The 21,687-nt window shown below is 43.8% G+C and overlaps 1 protein-coding gene and 1 pseudogene across 1 annotated transcript; one reads left to right on the top strand and one right to left on the bottom strand.

Moving 5' to 3' along the window:
* Positions 1-380: 380 nt before the first annotated feature.
* Positions 381-12,174, top strand: LOC141497406 (telomerase reverse transcriptase-like). The gene is made up of 2 exons (XM_074200050.1): positions 381-713; positions 5,368-12,174. Exons 1-2 carry the CDS (start codon positions 417-419, stop codon positions 6,088-6,090), a joined length of 1,020 nt encoding a protein of 339 aa, XP_074056151.1. The 5' UTR covers positions 381-416; the 3' UTR covers positions 6,091-12,174.
* A 6,809-nt stretch (positions 12,175-18,983) lies between these two features.
* LOC141497939 (RNA-binding protein FXR1 pseudogene) lies at positions 18,984-20,952 on the bottom strand (annotated as a pseudogene).
* Between the last annotated feature and the right edge of the window lie 735 nt (positions 20,953-21,687).

The raw sequence follows: 21,687 nt of genomic DNA, 5'->3' as shown, positions 1-21,687 counted from the left end.
CCCCGGCCGCCCCGCCCCCGACCGCCCCGCTCCCGCTGGCCGCCCCGCCCCCGAATCCGCCCCGCCGCCCCGCCCCCTGGCCGCCCCGCCCCGGATGCCCCGCCCCCGACCGCCCCGCCCCGGATGCCCCGCCCCCTGACCGCCCCGCCCCGCCGCCCCGCACGCCCCGCCCCATGGCCGCCCCGCCCCGGCTGCCCCGCCCCCGACCGCCCCGCTCGCCCCGCCCCCTGGCTGCCCCGCCCCCGGCCGCCCCGGCCGCAGCCAGGCCCACTTCCGGAGCCGGGCTGCCCTTCTTCCGCCCCAGGGGTGCGGCCCACTCCTCCCAGCATCCCCTTGGGCCCCAGCATCCCCTTCTGCTTCCTGCTCGGCGGGGCCGCGGCGGGGCCGCTCGGAGCCCGTGCAGCCGCGTCTGGGCCATGGCTTCCCGGCCCCCGGCCCCGCGCTCCCGCCTGACCTGGCCGGCCTTCCGCGCGGTGCGCGCCGCGCTGCGCTTCCGCTACCGGCACGTCCTGGGCCTGTCCGAGTTCGCGCAGCGCCTGCAGGCCGAGGCGCAGAGCGCGCGGGGCCCGGGGCCCAGCCCGGCCGGGGCGCAGGGAGACTGGCAGCTCCTGCGGAGCGGGGACCCCGGGGCCTTCCAGCGCTTCGTGGCCCGCTGCGCGGTGTGCGTGCCCGCGGATGGCCTGCCCCGCCCCGGGCCTCTCACCTTCCAGCAGGTCAGGAGCCCCCGGGTGCCCCGGGGCCGGCGCGGCCCGGCTCTGCCTCCCGGACCCCTGCGGGGCGCGGGCCGGACGGGGCCCGGGGAGCCGGGCCGGGGCCCGGCCGCCTCCTCCCCCCGAGCCTGGGGCCAGGCCCGGCCCCCCGCAGGCCCTCTTCTGCCCCTTCTCGTGCCCCCGGCCCCCTTCCCCCACCCGAGCCCGGCCAGGCCGGCCTTCCTGGAGCTCCCGGCCCCCCTCTCTGGGCCCTTCCTGTCCAGGCCGCCTGCCCAGCGGTCCTCTGGGGCCCCCGCCCCGGCCCCTCCCCGGGGGTGGCACCCCGGCCCTCCTCTCTCTCATCGGGCATCTCCCCTGGCCATGGCTGCCTTCCCTCCTCTTCCAGGGCTTTGGTTTGGGCAAGGCAGCGGGGTGACTTGCCCGAGGCCACACGGCTGGGGCATTGGGAAGGGTCTGAGGCCGCCTTAAAACTCGGGGCTCCTGACTGCGGGGCTGGTGCTTTATCTGCGGTGCCCCCTGGGGGCCCCCCTCTTCCTTTCGAGGATCCCGGAACCTTTCAGCTCGGAGACTAGCGTGTTACACGGGTCTTCTGTCTTCCCCCTTACACGGGAAAACAACGTCAACATTCCGCTCTTTTTTCTTGAGGGACACTTTATTCTTATGTATGGTCAGTAAAAGGAAGGCTTCTGTGCCCCAACATTTCATAGAAATGACAGTGACCAGGAAGATGTGTTACTATCACGTGTTTATTCCAATATGATCAGCTGTAGGGCAGTGCAACGTAGAATGATTCCGTGTATTCCGACACAAATTTTACTGATTCTCCACCCTGTAGCATCCTATGAAAGAAGACGTTTTACTATCATGTGTTTATTCCAACATAATCACCTGTAGGGCAGTGGAAGGTGGAATGATCCCGTGTATTCCAACACAAAGTTTACCAATCCTTCACTCTGTAGCATCCTATGAAAGAAGAGGTTTTATCATGTGTTTATTCCAATATCATCAGCTGTAGGGTAGTGGAAGGCATAATGATTCCATGTATTCCAACACAAATTTTACTGATTCTCCACCCTGTAGCATCCTGTGAAAGAAGTGGTTTTACTATCATGTGTTTATTCCAACATAATCACCTGTAGGGCAGTGGAAGGTGGAATGATTCCATGTATTCCAAGACAAATTTTACTGGTCCTCTACCCTGCAGCACCCTATGAAAGAAGAGGTTTTACTATCATGTATTTGTTCCAATATAATGAGCTATAGCGCAATGGAAGCTGGAATGATTCCATGTATTCCAAGCCAAATTTTACTGATTCTCCACCCTGTAGCATCCTATGAAGAAAGAGGTTTTACTGTAATGTATTTATTCCAATATGATCAGCTGTAGGGTAGTGGAAGGCGTAATGATTCCATGTATTCCAACACAAATTTTACTGATTCTCCACCCTGTAGCATCCTATGAAAGAAGAGGTTTTACTATCATGTGTTTATTCCAACATAATCACCTGTAGGGCAGTGGAAGGTGGAATGATTCCGTGTATTCCAAGACACATTTTACTGGTCCTCCACCCTGTAGCATCCTATCAAAGAACAGGTGTTACTATCATGTGTTTATTCCAACATGTGTTTATTCCAACATAATCAGCTGTAGGGCAGTGGAAGGTGGAATGATTCATTGTACTCCAACACAAATTTTACTGATCCTCCACCCTAGCATCCTATGAATGAGATACTGAATGTCACAGGGTTATGGAAAGTGAATTTGCAGTTAGGGAAATCCTTGACTCCTATTAACATTTTCATTTGCAATTTTAATTTTTCAAAAGTTAAACAAGATGTTGAGGAATTGAACAACCACAGATTGGGGGCCAAGTAGACTCACATTTGCAGTGAATTTACTATGGCCCTCATGCTGGCAAGTATTATGAAAAATACTAAGGGTTCATTGTTCTATTAGAGAAACAAAGGGTAATTAACATCCACATTTTTCTAGTGTAAGAGAACCTAACTTTACATATAGACTGTTCTTACTAACTCTGTTACCTTACTAACTCTGTCACCATTTGACCCCTGCTGGTCTCAGTTTTGTGACTTGTAAAGTAAGGAAATTGGACTATTCTACCTTTGAAACCCCTTTGCAGAATGTCAATGAAGTGGATAAGTCATCTCATCCCACCTGTTCCTCCTGACCAAGAATCCATGCTACCATCTCCCTAACAAGTGGTTACCCCCTCTTTTCTGGAACACTGGGAATTGGACTCCCAACCAGTAGTCTAATTGGTTCTCTTTACATCAAACTTCAATTTGCCCTTAAAAAAAGTTTTAACACTCATTTTTAAAACTTTGAGCTTTGAATTTTCTGTTTTTTTCCCCCCTATCCCGGCTCATTGAGAAAGCAAGTAATGCGATAGAGGTTAAAAATGTATAGTCATGTAAAACATTTTTGTAAGCCTTAATTGTGGGAGAAAAATAGAACATCCCTACTCCCTCCAAAAAGAAACTCAAGAAATACAATGTAGAAACTCAAGAAATACAATGTTTAAAAAAAGCATGCTTCAATCTTTATTCAGACACCATCCGCTTTCTCTGAGGAACAATAGCATTCTTCATTGTAAGTCCTTCAGTATTATTTTGGGTGCCCATTGCTGTGAAAACCTAAGTGATCCACATAATATTCAAACTCTTTCCAGGTTTTTCTCAGACCCTCCTGCTCATCCTTTCCTATAGTAGAAAAAGGCTCCCCAGTTGTTAAAGACCTCTCTTTGAACTATATCATCTCCTCAAGCAATCAGTTACCCAATATCCCCTTTCCCTGTCCCAGCTAGCCTCTTGGGAAAATATTTCTACATTTTTTTCTCAACCCTTTGCAGGACAGCCTTGGACCTCATCACTGACTGATAGTGTTCTCTCGAAAGTTATCAGGGATCACATTATGGCCATGTCTGGTAGTCTTTTCTAACTCCTCTTTTTTGATCTTTGTGGCGTTGGACACTGTTGACCACCCTCTCCTTTCTTCAGTTTTTACTTAAAAAAAAACAACCCTCTCCTGGTTGTCTTCTTCCTTTTCTGACCATTTCTTCTCTGGATATTTTGCTGGTTCTGCAGGGCATGCCTCCTGTGTGTATGTACTCCAGAGCCTTGTCCTGGGCCCTCTTCCCCCATTTCTGTTATTTAGATTTTTTTTTTTTTTTTGCAAGGCAATGGGGTTAGGTGGCTTGGCCAAGGCCACACAGCTAGGTAATTATTATGTGTCTGAGGCCAGATTTGAACTCGGGTACTCCTGACTCCAGGGCCAGTGCTCTATCCACTGTGCAATCTAGCAGTCCCTCTTCTCCCATTTGTTGACCCCATTCTCTCCCAGCACTAAATATTCAAGTCCCAGTCTTCCTGCTGCGATCCATCACTCTTTGCCTATTGAACCTTTCAGATTGGACATCCCAGAGACATCTCAAGCTCCTGTCCAAAACAGAACTCCTTATTCTTTCCACCAAAACCCACTCCTCTTTCTGTTGTGGGTTTTACAGTTCTTCTAGCGTGCCAGGTGTATAATCTCGGCATTACTTAGCTCACATATCTCAATTGCCTGATCCCACCATTGCCACCTTTACAGCATCTTTCCAAGTTTCTATTTGCAGAGCCGTCACCTCTTCCCTGAGCTACTGTAGTAACCTAATTTATCTCCCTGCCTTATGTTCCTCCTCCTCTGTATCCTTTTCCACAAAGCCCCCCATGTGTTTTTCCATGGGCTCAGATCTGACTTTAGCATGCTCCTTCTCTATAGTCTAGAAGCTCCCTAGTGCCCCCACTGCCCTAATAGGGAAAATACAAACTCCTTTGTTGAGCTTTTCAGATCTTTCCCCAGGCTCAATATTCATTGTTTCTATTCCCCTACTTTATTGTCCTCTTCATTGTTTGCCCAGGCATTCCATTTCCTTTCCCTGAGACTTTGAATTGGCCATTATGTTCAAGGCCTGGAATGTTTTCCTTCTTTACCTTTGTCTCATTCTTTCCCTTGTTTCCTTCAAGATATACCTCAAACAGAAATTTGTCCAGGAAATCTTTCCGATTCTCCCTGCTACTGATTAGTGAACATCACTCTCAATCTACCTTTTTTTAAATTCCTGTTTTGTTTATTCCCCATCTCTCCCACTACAAGGTAAGTGTAGGGATCCTGTCACACTCCATTAAAACGTAAGACACCTTAGAGGTGGCTACGTGACACAGTGGATTAGAGCACTGGCCTTGGAGTCAGGAGGACCTGAATACAAATCCGGCCTCAGGCACTTAATAATTACCTAGCTGTGTGGCCTTGGGCAAGCCACTTAACCCCATTTACCTTGCTAAACCTAAAAATATAAAAGTAAAAAAAAAAGTGAGACACTTGAATGCATTCAAGGCTTTTTTATTTGCACATGTTGCCTTAAAAATAGTTGCTGATCAACTCCTGTTTTGTTAAATCTCCGTTCAAGGTCACATGATTTAAGATTCTTCTAGCCTGGAGCCCTGCCTATAGGATCATATGGTTTGAACATATTTTCAAATTGGCTCTCCCCTTTGAGTAGCTTTGAGATATTTGACCCTGAGATCATTTTATGAACCTTTTTTAGAAAGTTGGAGAAATCTGCCATGAGTAATTTTGAATTTTTTCTTTCCTTAGCTGTCTTCCCAGAAGGAGGTGGTTGCCAGAATTGTCCAAAGGATTTGTGAAAAGAAAAAAAAGAATATTCTGACTTTGGGTTACAAACTGTTAGAGGAAAACAGAATGCAATCTCCAGTCATGTTTACCACAAACGTCTACAAGTATCACTCCAACATAGTAACGGAAACAATTAGTGACAGTGCCCTGTGGGAGAGGCTTCTGAGTAGGATAGGAGATGATGGGATGATGTATATGTTAGAGCACTGTTCCCTTTTCATGATGATAATTCCAGGCAACGCTTTGCAGATCTCTGGGCTACCTTTCAATGAACTCTCCAAAGATCCTGACTCTCCCTCTGAGTTCATACGTAGAAAACACCCAAAGCAGAAGAAACCAGATGCCTTGCTTCACAATGTCAGAAAGAATTCCTTCCACAGAAACCCCTTGGTTGAATCAGGCCTGAGAAAAGAGATGCTCAGATGCAAAGACAAGTCGTTAACAGTTACTGCAGGTCAAAGCCAGAGTAAAGCAGAGGATCTGAGAGACGGACCTCTTCAGGACAGACTTGAGGATTGCTGTGGGCCTCAGCAGGCATCTAAAGCTGACCAAGTAGGAGAACAAGCCAGACCCCATTCAGTGCCATCCATGATGGCTCTGTTACCTAGAAAGCAAAGGCAGGATGAAGAAGAAAGTGAGGTTTCAACAAAGAGGCCAAAGCAAGAGGAGTGCTTGAGAGCATAAGCCAAAGACCAATTGACATCTGCTCTTGTAGGCATTTCTCCAATGGGAAGTCTACATTTGAGGAAGATGCTGTGGGAAGGGAGGTTTCCTTGAAACCAAGGGTGGCCTCCCCCTTTTGAAACATAATGATAGAAATTTAACATATCACAGTTCTTCAGTGGTCAAATCTACGCCTGAAGGTCAAACAAATCTGAGAAGGTTTGCATGGAGGGACCAAAGAGAGCAATGCCATCTTCTCCCATTTGCAGTCCCTGGGGAACCAGCCACCAGAGAGATTGACAGATCCCTCTGGTTTCAATGAGTGCATTAACAGGAAATATTTCTTATATTCTGGCTACCACTTTAGAGAAGGTTCGCCTACATCATTTCTGCCCAGTCGTCTACAGGATTCACCTTGTGATTGTCAGACTGTTGGAAATCATCTTTGAAACCATCGTGCTGAGCAGAAGGGTGACCAACAGCATCCTGGATCTATAGTTTTCATCCTATGGCTCAATAGGGCAGTCCCCCTCCATCCCATGGAACTCCCCACTAGGTTGTCTCTTGCAAAATTGGAACGCATTTGGCTTCCAAGACCTTAAGAAAGAGACGCCATTACCTTAATATGTAGACATATCTGTATGAAGTGGAAGTAAAAAGTTTAGGATTATGTTTTCCTTTGTTTTTGTCTGTATGTTCTCCATGGGTACTAAAAGCTGAGTGACCCTGAAACCTGCAGGGATTTCTATCTGTGTTCTTCTATCAGTCCTATTAAGTATTAAGTCTCTCTGTATCTTGTAGGTTAATTTTTGCGCTGTGGCTGAGTGCAGCTAAAGAAGGAAGTCATTAGTTGTAGAGGCAAGTTTGGGGCTGTGCCAGTGAAAGTTCCAAGGCTTCAGAATTGGGCTGGCACTTAACCCTTTCCTGGTTCAGGAAAAGCAAGCAAGCCTTTATGAAATGTAACTTTTTAAAATTGATATGTAGACTGGGTTTTTTTGTTTTTTGGGGTTTTTTTAGGTTTTTGCAAGGCAAATGGGGTTAAGTGGATTGCCCAAGGCCACACAGCTAGGTCATTATTAAGTGTCTGAGACCGGATTTGAACTCTGGTACTCCTGACTCCAGGGCCGGTGCTCTATCCACTGCGCCATCTAGCCACCCCTTGTAAACGTTAAGGTGGAAATTTTGTTCTCTGTATTTGAATCATAAGAAATGTCTTACTCTTTACCATATAAGATGACTTTACTTAAGGCCAGAACTTGACTCTAACTGGAATAAACCAAGTTTTGTAAGCTGTGAAGGATTTTCACAAGGTTGAAAGTATTTTTAAAGGTTTATACTGGAAGAAAATTCACCTAGAATTATTTGGTCATCACTGATGAATATGATGAGATTTTTAATGGAGTAAGTTGAAGTTATTGTATTGAAATGTTTAAAATTGGGAATTGTAAAAAGAAAACTTTGTAATGTAAAAGGGTATTTCTAGAGATCATTTTCACAGCTGGACTCTGAAAGCATTCTTTACTGTATTTGCCTGTGTTAAATGAAGTAAATGGGAGACCTGTGTAAGGCAATTTGGAAATACATTCAATTGGATTGGAGCAAATCATTTTACTAGCTATGATGATTAATAAGCATAATTTAAGAAAGTTGTTTCCTCAGTTATTGTTACTGATTGTTGTAATTATTGTAATATTGTTGGTTATTTCTTTAATATCAAGATAAATTTTCAAGTGTGTTTAAGGAAAATACTTTTAGCTAGTTTATTGCAATAATAATCTGCCTTTGATAATACTTAATTGCCTAGTGAGATTTTGGGATTCTGAATATTGTTTTTAGAATTTCATTCTCCGGTTTGCTGTGCCTTTGGACCACCCTTCAGTAGTTCTGTTGAGAGAAACAGAATCATTAGTCAAGCAGCTCAACAGAAGCTCAAGGACTGATCTGAGGCTCATGATCTTGCTGTTTGATATGAATTTGTTATCTGGAATGAGAACGTGTGTAGCTGTGCCTGGAAATTAAGAGTCAGGTGGAAGATGTTCTCATTGTTCAAAGGGCTTTTGGGAGCAGGTTTTTATACAACCCAAGTTTTTTGGTTGTTATTAAGCATCTTCAAACAAGAGCATTTGTGCAGTATGGATAACTTGTGATTTTCTGTAATAAACCCTTGCTGTTACCAGTGTGAAATTAAAGATACTGAATATTTGATCCTTGTGAGCTGAATTCATCTGAAGCTCTTGTTACTGGATCGTGCTATTGAAGATATGATGGGACTGTTAACTGGTATTATTTTGAGTCTTCTAGGTAGGATCACCAAGGAGTGCTTCTGAGCCAGTGATCCACAATGCCTGCAACTCGATGGGGCTTTATATGCTTACATTGCAGGTGAGGTTCTCACAGGAAAGTCTGAGCGAACAACTCAGTACAGGCTGAGGTAGGAGTGGTGTGACTCAGTTTCCCCAACATGGCACTTACAATATCCCACATAATTTTAAGCTTACCTTAGTGCAGTTGGCCATCTACATAGTCTTTGTGGAGAATCGACATTTAAATAAATATGGGGACATTTCCCCTAATGTCCTTATTCTTGGATGGCAAATTTCTATAATCATGTGAAGATGATGAGTCTTAAGTATCTTATTAAATCCTTATAGGCCAACTGAAGATCATCTGAATAATTACAGTAATATGCAGGTGTATGATTTGAGCCATTTCCTGTTGAGTACTCAGAGTTCCAAACAAGTAGGTAATTGTTGAGCTTAGATATTTTTAGCAGAGAACAAAATCTCGCCAAGTGACCTGACCTTGAGAAGACCTGTTCTGAGACCACACCTGAACCAAAGGACTGTATTGGATGTTACCAGAAGGACAGACTTAAATTTGCCTTGGCTCTTTGGATATTTGTCCTATGCATCCTGAATTTGCATACTAGGATTGTTTCCTCTAAGCTGGAGTCCTTTGAACCTCAGATGATAGCCCAGGCTGGCTCTACCCCCATGGGTATTTCCCCTGCATCCCCTGCATTTCACAGACTTCTTTTTAAGGACCTCTCTTCCACCTTGTCACAAGGTCATAGTTACAGGAGAAGAGGACTCCGCCCCTCATCCACCTAGATGATCTTGGGTCCCATATGCTTGAGGGACTAGTTGATAGGGTAGCAGGGTTGTTCGCAACCATGACCTTAGCAGTTATTATTAGACAAGGAGGAACCCACTCTTGAATTAGATAAACATTTTAGCCACCAAATACATTGTTCATATAGGATGGGGGCTACAAAATGACAGAAGGCACTTTCCTCAGAACAGAACCAGCCCTCTTGGTTCTGCTCAGAGTGACCCTGAGTTCATTATAGCCACATGATCATATATTAACGACCCCTTTGCTGGGATTTTCTCCTTGCATTCTTGGTAGCCATATGCAACTAGGTGGCAGTCTCCCCCCAAGGATCTTGTTGGAGATCTCAGTTCCTGAAGGTGCCCCAGGCCTCAGTTTCCCCTTTTTTATTTAAATGGATTGCTACTTCAAAGCCCCTGAAGTCCTCTTAAGCTCTATACCTTAGAAACAGTGGGTGCTGTGATCCAGGTCTTGTCAGTCCCTGAGCCTCAGAAAGTCCTATATTCACAGTGGGGCTGAAGGGCTTTTTTTCCTTAATAATCTCAGTCCTATGGAGGTATTGTTTGCTCTGGGCTTATGAATCTATCCTTGATCTCACACTCATTTGTCTTTTTACTTGTCCTCCGTTACCCCTAGAAAAACAGTGGGGAGCAGAATTTGCCTCTAAACCCTCTAATGGCTTAACAGACATAGAGCAAAGTTTCTAGGCCCCAAATTGGCCTTCATGAACATTTAGTGGAGGGGGCTCCTGGAAACTCGGGCCTGTGGAACTCTGCCAGCTACCAGGTCCTGACGGTTCCTTGAGTCTTAGTTTACCCTTCTTTAATTAGGAGGTCTAGTACTTCGAAGACTTTGAAGAGCTTTTCAGCTCTGCCGAAGAGACTGTGTGATCTTACCCAGGTTTGTTTAATTCCCTTTGCCTCAGGTGGCTCCGCCAATCACAGTCAGGGGTGAGTTTCTTTTTCATAATCTGTCCTCTAAAGGCCTTGTCAACTCTAGAGTTGTGTGGGATGTCACACTGATTATTTCCTTTCCCCAGGACTGAATTTTCTTGTAGCAATTTGACAGGCTCATGTTGTAAAATCTCAGATGGTCTTTCCAGTGAAATGCCTAAGAATCTGTTGTTCATCTCACCCAGGTCCTGTCAGCTCCCTGGGGCTCAGTTCCCCCTTAGTCATCTGAAGCCTATGTAATGGACTACTCTAACCCTCTGAAGGTATTTGTGACTCTATCCCTAAGAACCTGTTGGTGATTTCACACAGGTGCCTTCAGTTCTCTAAACCTCTGGTTACTCTGCAATAATTAGGTCAAAGTGCCTAAAAACTCTGAATTCCTCTTCATTTCTTTACCTAAGAATCTGGGAGTGATATCATTGAGGTCCCTTCAATTCTCTAATCCTCAGTTTCCCCCTCAGTCACAATATTGTTTGATGTCTCTTGGAATCAGACCTATGAAGGCCGTGTGAGATCTAGCCCTACAACCCCGTGCTTGATCTCACACTGGTATCTTTATTTCCCTAGTGTTCAGTTTCCCCAGAAGTCACAGTAAGGGGGTATCTTGTCCTTTAAAATGCCAGATAGCATTAGTTTTCCAATTCTAATTTTTATGCTTTTATTTACTTCAATTAGGCTTTGTTTTTCCTTTTCCAATTAGTTAATTTTACTTTTTGAGGAATTAATTTTATTCAATTGACCATTTTTACATTTAGAGGAGTTGAATTCTTCAATTTTTCATAATTCTCCGGCAGGGTCTCATTTTTCTTCTTCATGTCTTCTTTGGTTTTTAAAATCCTTTTTGAGCTCGTCCAAGAGGCCTCTTTGGACTTGAGGCCAACTCCTTTCTTCACATGTAGGCATTTTGTCACTGTATTCCTCTTCTGACATGGCCTTTTTATTATCCCGATCAGATTAGTAGCTTTCTATGATTAGCGCTTTTGGGTTGGTTGGTTGGTTTGTTTGTTTGTTTTTTGCATATTTTGATTGTTGAGCTCTGCTCCTGGGGCAAAGAGAGTAAAGTCCCAAGACCTTTACTGAGGTTCCTCCGTGATATCTTGAGTTGAGAACTCGTTTCACTCTTTTTAGCCCCATGGATATGTAGCTTTAGGTTCTGTGTAGAGGCTTCATTTAATGTTTTGGGCAAAGCTCCAGGAGCTTCCTAGCTTGGAGCTGCCATCTTGACTCATTCCCTTGCTTACCCCTGCTCATTTTCCCCAACAGACTTAGGGAGACATCCTTGAGCTCCCCAGTGGAAGACATTCCTCCACACTCTAGACCATAGCAGTGCCTAAACTTTTGGTTCACACTCCTGCCTGCCCCCACGGGCCCAGGCACCAGATTGTGCTCCAGATTGTCTGCTTTGGAAAGGTGACCTCAGGGGTGCAAGTAGCTGATGAAGTATGCCATATTTTCTATGATATGAAAGTTCAAAAATGTTCCTCACCGGATGAAATGAAGAAAAGAAAGAAGGCAGTAATCGTTTGTCTCAGTGCTGACAAGAGATGAAGGCAAAGAGATCTAAGCGGGAGATGTTGGTGTAACCGTTGCTGATCCGTTCAAGCATTTTGTGGGAATGCTTCCTGAAAAGGATTGTCGCTACGTTTTATATGATGAAACAAAGGATTCAAGAGAAAAAAAGGTGATGTTTTTTCTATGGGCACCAGAACTAGCAACTCTTGAAAGTAAAGCAATCTATGCAAGCTCCAAGGATGCAATCAAAAGGAAATTTCCAAGAGTCAAATACGAATGTCAAGGAAATGGATGAGAAGATCTCAACCAGGCTTGTATTGCTGAGAAACTAGGAGGGTCCTTAATTGTAGCTTTTGATGAGCATCCAGTGCCATGAGTTGAAAAGCTTCCATGTGTAATATATCTTCTTCCTAAGTCTGTAAAACAAATACACTTAGACTAGTGTTTCACTGAGGGGGAGCTGTTTTGTTGTAGATTTAACTAGACATATGAACCTGCATAAAATAAGCCTAAATAAATCTAAAGTCTAAAGTTTATTACTTGTAAATTAAATTTTTTGCTACCTCGATTTTTCCTGCAGTCAAAATAGGAATTATCTTGACCTGTGCAACCTCTGAAGGCCTTGCCAATTCTGTTACCAAGAAACCCTTATTGCTGTCACACAGGTTTCTTCAGACGACTATGCCTCAATTTCCCTTGCAGTCACAATAGGGGTTGTCTTGGTCCCTAAAATCTCTGGAGGTCTTGTCTCCTCGAGTCCGAAGAGCATGAGGGCAGAGGAGGAGTGGTTTCATGAACACTAAGGTCTTTTAAACTTTGATCATCTTTATAAGTAAGAGCCTGTAGTGATCTCACAATGGTTCTTCAGGGTTCTTGAGCCTCTGTTGGCCTACATGAATAAGTGCAGGAGGGGTCTCTTGGCATCTCCGGCCTCTTAAAGGCCTTATCAGAACTCCACTGACGATCCTGTGGGTGATCTCACACAGGTTCTGATAGGTCCCTAGGCCTCTGTTTCCCATTTTTTAAATTAGAAAGTCTAGAACTGCAAAGACTCTGAAGTCCTATCAGTTACATTCCTACAAGACTGTGGGAGATCTTACTCAGGTATTTTCAGTTCCCTAGGCCTCAGGGTCCCCTGTAATCACAGAAGGGTTTCCTTTAAGATTGGATCTTAAATTGGAGATTCAATTTGACATTATTTCTAATGATGAAGATAAAAGCAAAGAAAAATGTGTTAGCAATGGTGTAATGACCTTTTATGTGTTCTGCAGAAAAGACCCTAGATTATTTTCTGATTGATCCCTGGGGGAGTTAACCACACCCTGCCTGCAAAGAAAGCAAATCCCCTAGGTCTCTTTGGGTCAGAAAAGCAGTTTGTGAAACTTTGTCTTTATCTACCACATGTTTATAAAAGTGAATATATTACAAATTAGGTTGTTGTAAGTCCAAATTTGATTAATTTGTACTTTGGCATTAAAACTAAGTGGGGGGTGGTGGCTAGATGGTGCAGTGGATAGAGCACTGGCCCCTGGAGTAAGGAGTACCTGAGTTCAAATCCGGCCTCAGACACTTAGTAATTACCTAGCTGTGTGACCTTGGGCAAGCCACTTAACCCCATTTGCGTTGCAAAAAACCTAACAAAAAAAATGCAAAAAACCCCCAAAAACCTAAGTGGGAAATATGCATAGATTTGAAATTTGTTAGCTGGGTGACTTAAGAAAATTACCTCATCTCTATCTACTTCATGTGACTGTAAACTGCCTAGTATTGGGCAAACACTTTATATGTTAACTGTTATTATTGTTTCCTCAAGAATAAGGGCTTCATATCTAATAATTTAGATGAGGATTTTTTAAAAAATGTATAAAACATTTTTAAAATATATATATAATGTATTTTTTTAAATATATATCCGTGGCAACAAGAAATATGATTTTACATTTGTCTAAACATATTGGAGTCACTGCATAAGTTTGGTTCAAGTAATAATAATATTTCTTGGACTAACATGGGCAAACTGGTAAACTGTTGCATAAGTTATATTTTTACAACTTGTATAATTTTATAGAGGATGGACTGAAAGAACCTAAAAGAAAAACCAATGGGAAAATATTTAAAGTCAGTTGTCATTTAACAACCCTTGTTTTGTAACTGCCTGGATTTTTCCATCTTTTCCTAAAGTTAAGAAGTATTATATCCTCAGATATTTGTGATGAAAAATGTGAATTGTTTGAGTTTATCATAATAATTTTGAAACTCAAAAATCAAAAAGTGTAGCACACTGCAGGGTGGGCAGGCAGGGACCACAAGCCCTCTTCTCTGGGATCTCTGTCAATTCAGTATGTGCAAAGTATATGTATACTAGTAAAACTTGTCTTGCTTATTGCAACCTATGAGAGAAAAATAACTATCTAGCCTTATGCTGTAAAGTGATGGAATTTGCTATTTAGGGTGAAGTCTTTGGACTAAGATAAATTTTACTCTACAATTTGACTTTAGGTATTTTTGTCTGATGTTTCATTGAGTCAGTAATCACTGTTCGGGAGGACAGCTATAAGCTAAGGTCACAAACTACTCAAAGGAAATGAGATCCTAATGGCATAGGTAAAAGATAAACTCTGGGAAGAAAACTGACTGTGGTTCAGTTCCCCATTGTGCTCCATTGAAAAGAAGTGTGTGTCCCACCTGATTATTTCTGAAGCCTGGCTATGAAGGGAAATATATTGTGACTGCATGACTGACTGCCCCCTATGACACTTACCTGAAGTCAAACAGAGTTAAAGATGTTTGATCTTACTGGATATGTACTGAGTAGCAAGGACTAAGCTAGCTTTGTTTTGATCATGACCCAACTTTTTCTCTCTTTAGCAGATTTCCACAATTACAGCAAATAGCCAATAAAAGACATGGATGCATGCACGATATTTCTGGTACCTTGCAGTGTCCCCCTATATACTGATAAGATTGGTGTCTCCTGGACTGGGGAATGACTACCTGATAGATGCTAGATACATTGAAACAACTACAAACTACCAAAGTCAGGGCATAAGATTTTGTTATCCACACTTCTCTGTATTGTTATTTCTGTATTGTTAGCCTTCAGGCTAAGGGAGTAGGCCTCAATCAAGGCCACAGACACTCCAGAGAAAGCAATAAGCACCTCCTACTGGTCAGCCAGAGAGATTGCACTCAGTGAGAAAAGCCTCTAGGGATCCCCACAACAAATGTCTGTGAACCAGCCCCTCTGCAACTCAAAGTCTTAGCAAAATGAAGAAAGGTCAACAGAAAGGTGGATCCATAGAAAAATTCTTGGACGGAAAAGACCCTAACTCAGAGAGACCTAGAACCTCTGAGGAGAATATGATCTGGTCTCCAGCGCAGAAAAACTTCCTTGAAGAAATAAGGAAGGAGTTTAAAAATCAACTGAAACATTTGGGAGAGACAATTAACACCTTGCAACAAGAAAAAAAAATCATTGGAAAATACAATCGGTCATATACAAAATGAGAATAAATCTCTCAGATCCTCAATTGGGCAAATGCAAAAAGAAAAGAATTCTCTCAAAACTTCAATTGGTGAAATGGAAAGCTCTTTCAAAAGTAGAATTGACCAATTGGAAAAGGAGCTGCAAAAGGTAAATAAAGAAAACTCCTCCCTAAAATAAAAGAATGGCGTCTACAGAAACTAATGACTTCATGAGACAGCAAGAGCCTGTTAAACAAAATCAAAAAGTAGAAAAAATAGAAGAAAATGTAAAACACCCCATCAGCAAAACCACTGACCTTGAGAGTAGGTCGAGGAGGGGTAACCTGAGAATTATTGGACTTCCTGAAAACATTGGAGAGGAAAAGAGCCTGGATTTAATATTACAGGATTTAGTGATGGAAAATTGCCCTGATGTCATGGAAACAGAGGGCAAAGGAGTTATTTAAAGAATCAACACCAACAGGATGCTTGGTAAAGAGCTGAAAATACCTCCAGAGGTTTTGGATCACATAGGTGCCAGATTACTAAAAGGGAAAATAAGGCCTAGGGAACTCACAGGATCTGAGTGAAATGACCAACAGATTCTTAGGGATTTCACAGAAAAGACTCTCAGAGTTTAGACTGTGAGCCCTTCTTATTACTATAGTAGCAACTGACTCCTGGGGAAATGAAAGAAACTGTATGAGATCACACACACAGAGACCCAAGCCTAGGGCTAACAAGGAAAAACAAACCCACACCCTATTGTGATTGTGATTTTTTCCTCCTTTTCCAGCTGGCCAGTTCTACTTTTCAAGGAATATTTCTCATTTGCCTTTTGTTTTGCTTTTCCACTAAGTCTAAACTAGTTTTTAATGTATTATTTTCTTCAGTATCTTTTGTATATCTTTTACCAAGCTATTGATTTGGTTTTCATGATTTTTCTACATCGCTCTCATTTCTACTTCCAATTTTTCCTCCATTGCCCTTAATTGCTTTTCAAAGTCTTTTTTGAGCTCATCCATAGTCTGAACCCATTTTCTATTTCTCTTGGAGGTTTTGGATATGGAAGCTTCCATTTTGTTGTCATCTGAGTATGTGTTTTGATATTCCATGTGACTAAAGTTATTCTCTCTGGTCAGATTCTTCTTTTTTCTGTGGTTTACTCATTTCCTCAGCTCAAGACAGCACTTCCAAGGCTTTGGGATTTTTTTTGGGGGGGGGAACACCCCACTGGCACCTTTATTCCTCCAAGGTCTTATGTTCTTTTGCCTGTGCCTTGATATATAGATGCCCCCCCATACCTCCCTCTCCCCTGGAGCTATAAGGAGGATCCTGCTATCTTAGTATGGAAACCCAAACTGCAACCTGGATCTGAGTGTAGGTTAGCAGCAGAGGGAGAAGGAGAGCAGAGAAATCTCTGCAATCTTCCCTGACCCCCTTACCTCTAGGGTTGCAGTCTGGTTGTTCCAGATTCTTGCTGCAGATTCTGCAGTGGGTGTTTCTCTCTCCACACTCATTCTGGTATAGCAGAGTTCTGTCATCGCTCCTTCAAGCTGTTGCTGGTGATCTCTGGGCTGGGCTGGGCTGGGCTGGGCTGAGGCTGCAGTTTTTTTTTCCCCAACCCCAGCTCTTGGTGAAACACACCTCCCCTATGGAAATTCTACGTTGTCTTTGACTGGGAAAATGTATCATTCAGTCTTTCTATGGGTTCTGACCCTCTAAATTTTGGCTAGTGTCATCATTTGTTGGCTTTTGGAGTTCTGGGGGGGGAAGGAGTTTCCGGGAAATGCTGCCTTCACACTGCCATCTTGGCTCCACCCCCGATCTGAGTAAAATGTTAAGCAGTTTCTTTTCCAGAAGACAAAGTCTCAGCTAGTCACCCAAGCTGGAGAGGACTTTTTGGAACAGATTCAGAAGATGCAGAAGGACATTGGATGTTTCCACGAGAGAAGAGAAGAGCGGAGAGACAATGGACCAGTTTGTCTCTATCATTTCTTACTTATTTATACCCCGTATAGTCATGGGATCTGTTTTTGTAACCTCCCCTTGATTCTATAAGTGTGACACACCTACTTCTGCCCTTCTCCTTATGAAAAGGAGGAGAGGCAGGGTGCAGATGTCCTTCATTGAAAGAAAAGGAGGGAGACTATTGGGTGGAGCTGGACTGTACCACTTAGATAGGTGTATTGAGATGTAATGATGATACCTGGATGCTTTGTAAAGATGCTTGTAGTTCATGCTTACCCAGGCTATGAAGATGATAACTCAAGGGTCTGAGGGATTTTGGAAAAAAAAGTTGGGAATGAAGTACAATATCAATATTTGTGTAATCCCTGTGTAGAAGGAGCCCTTTGAGACCTTTCTGGCGCCTAGAAACTCGTCAGAAATATAACTTTGGCTAGGCATCTTTGGGTCTGAAAATAATCTGACAGGACCCAAATGCTTGACTCTGGGGGTCACAGATATTCCGTAAATTTGTCTAAGACTCACAAAACACCCTTGTTAGCCTAGTTATTTTGCTGTATCTGTAAAATTTCTTTTTCCTCCCAGGACTGCCTCCCTTTCCCCAGATGCGACTGGAACCACAAGGTAGTAAATTTCACCCTCAAACCTGTGAATATGTGACTCGCTCCAGCTCAGGAAACATGTTCAGATATAACACAAAGACCCTGACCCTTTCATACTCTGTCTAGTCTCCTATCTATACTGAACCATATGTTTACATATGTTTGTAGTAGTATGACAAGGCAATATATCTAACTGCTGTCTTTGCTCTTGCAACGTGCTTGCTCTCAGTACCTCCCCCTCCCACTGAAAATACTGTAAAAACCCTATCCCCTGAACACTGAGGTACTGTCTGATTTGGGTCCTCTTCATTCCCAGACAGTCCCTGGGGCATTAAATACAAATTAAATCTCCAAACATCAAATTTTGGTCTCCGTCACGCTCTTTGGGTTCAGCAAGCTGACAAGACCTTCAGAGGTTTTAGAGGCTAAGACACCCCCTACTGTGACTTCAGGGGAAACTGCAGCCTAGCAAAATGGAGAAACCAGTGTGAGAGATAAAGGTGAGATCAACCAAGAGTGAGATCAGTGTAGACCTACAGGTGACAAATTCTTCTAAAGTATTTTATTTGGAAGCATACCCCACACTACTGTGCTTTGACTGGGAAATTGAGATTCAGAGAACTGAAGGGCCCTGGTTTAGTTTGGCCACAGACACTTAGGTATAGTGGGGATAAGGCATTCAGAGGATTGGGACTGTGAGGCCTTGGTTTGTTTTTGTTTGAAGAACAAGGCTATTTTTTTCCCACCTGCGTACAAAAGCATTCCCCATCAAAGAAAGACAGCAAAAATACATTCCACTAAAGACTAGCATATGTAGTTTATGGAGAATAAACTTTTGGGATATTGATGACTTCAGTAGTTCAGATTATGTCTGAATGGACATGCTTAATACAGTTTCATGTTTTAAGTGAAGCTTTGATTTTCAAATGTTTTACAGTTTAATAAATAAGCTTCAGTGAGGACCAGTCACAGCCAACATCACCCAGTGTGTCTGCATTATGAGAATTTATCAAATGCAGCTTTTGCTCTGTGGATAGCATTTAAAACACACACACACACACACACACACACACACACACAGAGACAGACACACACTCACAGACACAGCATGTATTTTAACAGATCAGTTTCCAGACTAAAGTGAGGTAGGTAGTAACTATAATTCACAGAAAAATATTATAGACTGCCTTTCATTCCAGTTTTCCTGAGGTGAAGAAGTGTTTGTATAGTATTAAAAATGCAACAAAAAAAGTGCTTGTATAGTATGAAAAAATGCAACAAAAAAGCTAATACTTTTGTCAAGAATATTTTGTTAGGGATCCCTCCTTCCCCTACCTCTGCCATATTCCAGTAACAAACATAACATTTCCAATAGCCAGCAATTCTTTTAATGTTACAAATACTGTCTCGAGATAGACCTGATAGTATAGTTAACACAGTAGGTGGTAAAGAATGTTGGGAGATAGGATTTCTTCAGGATCCCTCCCCTTGTTGTATTGCGTGGTGTCAAGGCTGGCTGTCCACATCCTATCTATCTTTGGCAAGCTGTACTAGTACTATTGTAAAATGTAAATGAACTGTCAAGCAGCAACTTTCAGTTCATGACATGCCTTTGAGCACAGCAGAGTCATTCTCTTCTTTTAAAAAGCCAAGCGGACTTAGTGCTCTGATGGGACTCACTAGCATCACTGCGTACAGTCGGCTCAGGGCTGTTAAGGAAGCTGTCAGGTTTGCTGTACACATCTTTAAGGATGGAACTAACTGAGGCCTTTCTACCACGAGACACCCCTGAAACGCTTGAGCCCACCTCCCTGGTGAGTCTCTGGCTGGCTCGCTGCTGTCGGCTCACCTGGTCCTCTTCTCTGGCCACTGACCCATCAGTTGGCTTGTCTTTACGCTTGTACTCTATTGTGCAGGGATTAGCCAGTTGGGAAATTGGGCCGATCTGCTCACTAGTTTGACGTCTCCTCATTCTTAGTTGTTCTGCTTCCTTTAGGTAAGCAATATGGTATTCTAGAAGAATCTGCACACTTACAACACTTTCTTTTGTGCCAACAAATACAAGTGGGACCATTCCATCTTCTCTGGGTAGTTTATTTTCATTGCCTCTTTCAAATCTCATCCTAACCACTCCAGATTTTTCCACCATCTCTTGAATCACTCTGCCATTTTTCCCAATCACATTTCCAACTAGATTTCTAGGAACTTGAATAAAATCCTCCACAAATTCTAAGAGTCCCCTGGCTTTTTTTACAGCCTCCGCATTCTCTCCATAGATCCTGACTATTCCGGTATCCTCATCCAGGTCGATTTTTCTGACTCCGGGAAGTTTTCGAGCTCGCTCGATATTATTACCACGGGCTCCTATCGCAAGACCCCTTAGGTCTTCTCTCACAAAAAACTCTGCGTGAAATGCTGCTGCCAGTTGTTTTTGATGTTCTAAATGTTTCCTGGCTTCTTCGTTTCTTGACATAAGCATCAGCTTGGTGCGAAGACTCCGCAAATGCATATCACTTAACATATTGGCCCTCTTCACGGTTGTTTCACTGGCAGACAGTACCCTTAATTGCCTGGTTTCAGCATGGTAAAAAATCCGGCAGGCTCCCACGGCTTTCTTAAAATCTGTATGTGCACTTTCATTAGCACACGCCTCCCTCAAATCCTCGGGAACATTTACTGTGCATTTAAATAAGGTGTTTTTCTGGCCTGTTTTGTTTGGATTGACTGGTCGAAGTTTATCCGATGTGACAATCTCAATGTAAGTGGCAACACAAGTAGCAAAAGTGACGACACAAAAGTCCCCTTTCTTCACCTGAACATGTGCAAGCCACCACCCACATGGTTCTTGGTCATTTATTCTTGAATAAACCTCGACTAAATCTCCTTCCCTCATTTCTTTTTGTACATCAGGGGCAGGAGGTAATCTTACATCATCAAGCGAAACTTGGCATTCAGGCTGCCAGTCATTTTCAAAAACAACTGTCAGACAGTCTTCTTGAAAATCTATGATAAATCCCCGGTAGAAAGCCCCGTTGGAGCCACGAACCTCGACTGCCAGCTCCGCCATGTTGGAACCGCGAGGGCTACCGGAAGGGCTTCACGGAACGGACCACCCGGGGTGGAGGAAGAGGACGGGGGAGGGGAGGTGGGGTAAGGGGGGGCAGAGAAAACAGGGCGGGGCCTGGGTGTCCCGGCCCGGACCCTGGGGTCTCACCGAGCCGCCGCCCCCGCCGCCGCCGCCGCTACGCCGCCGCCGCCCAGCCGACGACCCCGGCCCGGACCCGGCAGCCCGCCGCCGGCTCACTGAACAGCCGGATCCCTCCGCCCGCCGGGCCTCAGCACGCCACATCCGCTGTGACGCACTGGCTGCTTCCGCCCTCCTGCTGCAGCGCCTGCGCATGCGCGCGGGGGACTTTCATTCCAGACACGCGGCACAGCGCCGTGGTCGAAGGAGAAACTCAGCCTTAAAGAATGCAAGGAAACTGTTTGTTTTCTTTTCCCCCAGGGCCATTAAAACTGTTTTTCGTTGAGACGTCTTTTTTTTTTGTATTTTTTTAAGGATCTAGATTTATTTTCTAATCATTACAATCATTGTGTTAGAAGAGGAAACATAAACCCCCTCCCCCCCAAGAAGATGAGAAACCTCATCAAGAAGAGAGAGAGAGAGACAGAGAGAGAGAGACTTACTTCAAGCTGTGTTGATTCCAATGGCCCTTGTCTCTGGGCTGACTTGCCTTCTTTATCACAGGTCCACCAGAGAATTTGCTTCAATATTGTTTCCACATTTGCTATTAGTAACTGTGTTTCCCTCCACTCTATTCCTCCACAGTCTCATTTATTCCATTCTTTCTCTCCTTTCATCCTGGCCCTGTCCAAAAGTATGTTCTATCTGAGTACCCTCTCCCACCATCTTCCAAGGGAACTGTTTTAGATAATCCACAGACACTTAGGGAAAAAGGTGACCACAGCCTTCTGATGTTTCTGACTCCAAGGCCCTCTGATTATTA

The sequence above is a fragment of the Macrotis lagotis genome, chromosome X (assembly GCF_037893015.1).
Source record: "Macrotis lagotis isolate mMagLag1 chromosome X, bilby.v1.9.chrom.fasta, whole genome shotgun sequence".
In the NCBI taxonomy this organism is placed as follows: domain Eukaryota; kingdom Metazoa; phylum Chordata; class Mammalia; order Peramelemorphia; family Peramelidae; genus Macrotis; species Macrotis lagotis.
The sequence above is the reverse complement of the archived record's forward strand: the minus strand, read 5'-3'. Positions and strand labels throughout refer to the sequence as shown.